The sequence below is a fragment of the Notolepis coatsorum genome, assembly GCF_963971535.1.
Source record: "Notolepis coatsorum genome assembly, contig: SUPER_15_unloc_7, whole genome shotgun sequence".
NCBI classification, from domain to species: Eukaryota; Metazoa; Chordata; class Actinopteri; order Aulopiformes; family Paralepididae; genus Notolepis; species Notolepis coatsorum.
Genome location: NW_028174860.1, coordinates 247,098 through 250,958, shown reverse-complemented (window position 1 = coordinate 250,958; position 3,861 = coordinate 247,098). Strand labels below are relative to the sequence as shown.

The following is a 3,861-nucleotide window of genomic DNA, read 5'->3' as shown; positions in this document are numbered from 1 at the left end:
TTCCAGAACCGACGAGCCAAGTGGAGGAGATTGAAACAGGTCAGCATGTCCTCCGACTGGAAAACAAATCAAATCAAATCAATGGCATGTGTATCGTTGCTAATTTATTGTCCATAATGATCATATTTTATATCTCGTTTATTTATTTATATTATATTTATGCTGTGCATAATTGTGGACAAGCCGTGCGTAATAGCCATATATATTTATCCTGCCCTTTCCATTAGGACCAGATTCGCTTTTTCATTTACACAATCAATTTCAGCCTATAAGCACTTTTTCTTACCTTTAGTTAATCAGACAACTTGATGAAGAACAATATATTATTTCTAGGTCTGTCTATTTCATTATTTGTATATGAGTGAACGATAAAGACCAGAAAATAAACGTCTTACTATTCATTCATATTAATTTATACTATATTATTATACAGCTTTAGCTATTTTTTTTTTATATTGATAAGCGATTATTACCCAACATAATAAAACACAATTATGTTTATCTGAAGGAGTGTTTATTAAAAGTTTTGCGTAATTGTGTGTTCGTTCGTTTAGGCCTAAATTAACAATATTCCTTAGCTATACGTCACAATATTACTTAAAACATGTCGTTTGATAAACCAAACCAGTAACCTGATCCATCGGGACGGCCCACTAAAGTCATGCAGTAACATATAGATCAGTTATTAAATCTAGCATTAAGCTGCAGGCTATACTCTCCAAACTCTTTGAAATAATGCGTGTTATTCCCATCATTCACGATCGTTGAATGAATGAATGAATGAATGAATGAATGAATGAATGAATGAATGAATGAATGAATGAATGAATGAATGAATGAATGAACATTTTATTTAACAGATTGCAGAATGGGTACAAATACAGTACAGCTCAATACACACAATTGTTAAGGGGATGCAGAAAGACTTTCGTCTTGTTTACATCAGATTCCCCCATTTTCAATTCATAGTGCCATGACATACACAACACATCATGACATTTATGGCATAGGGACATACATGACATACAGGTATATTGTACTGTTACATTTGTGACATATATGATATGCAAATATACAGTACTGATAGATCCTGACAGAGTATATATGATGGGGATGAGACTGTACATTAGGAGGGGGTGGGTGGGTGGGAGAGAAATATACACACGATAATATATACATACGGTGGGGAGGAGACTGTACATTAGGAGGGGGTGGGTGGGTGGAAGAGAAATATATATACGGTGGGGAGAGAATATATCCGGTGGGGAGAGGACTGTCTATTAGGTGGGGGTGGGGGGGTTTGGACATTTACGGTGTTTCGAATTGCAGCAGTAGGTGCTCTTTAAGAGCGGTTTTGAATGTGGGGATTCACATTCCTTTAAAGCTTTGGGTAGGGCGTTCCACATTGTTGTGGCATAATTGCTAAACGTGTTTAGTCCCTTGTTTGAGCCGAATCTGGGTTTAACATGATTTGTTGAGCTTCCTCTGGTGTTGTGGTCGTGGTATTCACTGACCTTTGGGAAGTATTTTGACATGTACATGGGTACCTTAGTCGTATAGTGTATCTTGTAGACCAGGCCCATTGCAAGTTGCTGTACTCTTCTACTCTAAGCCATCCTATAGTCAAAGTGGGCAGGGGTGAGGTTCTAGGAGTAAGGTCAAGTAGTAGTCTGACCAGTTTGTTTTGTGATGTTTGTAATCTTGTTTTTAGCGCCTTTGAGATTATTTGGTACAATCAGGTGCAAGCATAGTCGTAGTACCCTTGAATGAGTGCTCCTGCCAGAGTCTTCAGGGTATTCTTGTTTACCAGTGAGGAGATCCGGTACAAGAATCTAGTTCGTTGGTTGACTTTTTTTATTACCTTGGATGCCATTTTGTCACAGGAAAGATTTGCCTATAGGATGGAACCTATAGGTAATGTAATTTCATCTTTCCTTGTGACAATATTGTGACCCACTGTACTGAGAAGCCATCGGTCTTGCTGAGTCTGTTATTTGATCCGAAGAGAATGGACTGTTAAGGTGTAATGATAGTTTGTTATCAGCGAGCCATGCGCAGATTCTGCCGAGTTCTGAGCTGAGGGTTTTTTTCAACCTGTTACTTGTTCTTGTCAGAGACCAGCAGGGCTGAGTCGTCCGCAAACAGGAACAAGTTGCAGTCACAAGCTGACGACATGTCATTTGCATAAATTAGGAACAGTAGCAGTCCTAGTATGCTTCCTTGTGGAACACCACAGCTCACTGGGAGGGGGGGGGGGGGGTATACCGTTTACCTCCACCATCTGTTCTCTCCCCTCCAGGTATGGATTGCATCCAGCTCACTGATAGACTATCAAAACCAATTGCTCTTAGCTTGTCAATCAGAATGGAGTGATTGATAGTGTCGAAGGCCTTTTGTAGGTCCAGCATGACCATGCCGCAGTATTTGCCCGCGTCCACCTCTTGTTTGATGTGGTCGTTCAAATAGAGAAGGCATGTGTCAGTGGAGTGGGATGTTCTGAAGCCAGATTGGAATTCGTAGATCAACGCTATCAACCATGATTTCAACACGTGTAAAATCACGCCATTATCTCCTTGTTTTGAGTTATCCAATTAACGAATTCCATAATCTGATCAACCGTAACTCAATAATGTACCTTTTCTTTCCCCAAAAACCTGATTTATACAATAATCCCTATGTCTTCTAAACACTGTATTTAATTCATAAAAAAACATGTGTGTTTGGTTCCCTGCAGGAGAACCCCCAGGCGGGCGGAAAGAGAGACCTGGAGGAGAATAAAGTGGAGCAGCTCTGCACCGAGCCGTCTTCAGACCCGCTGACGTCACACAGCCGCTCCCGGGACTCCGGGTCCCCGCTGACGTCACACAGCCGCTCCCGGGACTCCGGATCCCCGCTGACGTCACACAGCCGCTCCCGGGACTCCGGATCCCCGCTGACGTCACACAGCCGCTCGCGTGACTCCGGATCCCCGCTGTCCAACAGAGACATGGAATCAGACATTTCAGACGACACCGACCAGGAGCTTGACATCGAGGCGGACGACGGCGTGGAATTCTGATTGAATCCTCAAATATTAGTAATATTAATATTATAAGATTAGTTAACGACCATGCTCACCAACGGAAGCTGAATAACCAGATAAAAAAAAAAAAACATATTCACTCATCGTATGGCCTTTAGTCCTTATCCGTTCCTATGGTGTCAGGCCTGTTTCTGGTATACCCCTCATAATAACAAGAGAAACAAACAGAGAACACTTTTTTAAGACAGTTCCGCTAATTCCTGAAGTGCCCTTGAAATTAATAAAGCAACTAATGACTCGACATTTCCCTCTAATTCCCAAATATTGAATATAATGGGATCGAATAGGCTTTTTTTTTTTTTTTTTTTATCCTTGAATGCAGACTAATTTCCAAAGTGCCTTGACGTGAACGGGCAAACATTCTCTCGCGGGTCTTACTCTCAACTGAAATCCTCGTTGAGGATTATTGTCTTAATTGTCACTTGAAAATCGTGTCCTTCAGTCTATACTGTATTTAGTGTTTGGTTCTATACACTGTAATGAGTATGTCGTGTATACTATAGTATGCCTTATTATTAGGCTATGATTCGTTTTCTGTCGTTTTGGATGGTGGACTCTCGTGGGGTCTATTCTGTTCAAGCCTTGTTGTTATGCCACTGGAAATACATATTGTGTCCTTAATTATTCGATGTAATTCGAATTATGTTGTGTTGGGTGATTTCCAATAAAATATATTTTGTGATAACTAAAGATTCGTTTATTTGAGTTGCATCTGAGTTTATGGGAGAATTCGGTGAGTGATGTATTAGTAATATGATATTTTATTAGTCATAATGTCA

The 3,861-nt window shown here is 40.5% G+C and overlaps 1 protein-coding gene across 1 annotated transcript in view; it reads left to right on the top strand.

Moving 5' to 3' along the window:
* The window catches only part of hhex (hematopoietically expressed homeobox), an 8,908-nt gene extending 5,552 nt beyond the window's left edge, over nucleotides 1-3,356 (top strand). The window contains exons 3-4 of the mRNA XM_084338472.1: nucleotides 1-39; nucleotides 2,735-3,356. The exon at nucleotides 1-39 is cut by the window's left edge and continues 12 nt beyond it. Coding sequence (XP_084194598.1) covers nucleotides 1-39; nucleotides 2,735-3,058 — 363 coding nt within the window. The 3' untranslated portion in view covers nucleotides 3,059-3,356. The remainder of the gene's footprint in view (nucleotides 40-2,734) is intronic.
* The last annotated feature ends 505 nt before the right edge of the window (nucleotides 3,357-3,861 follow it).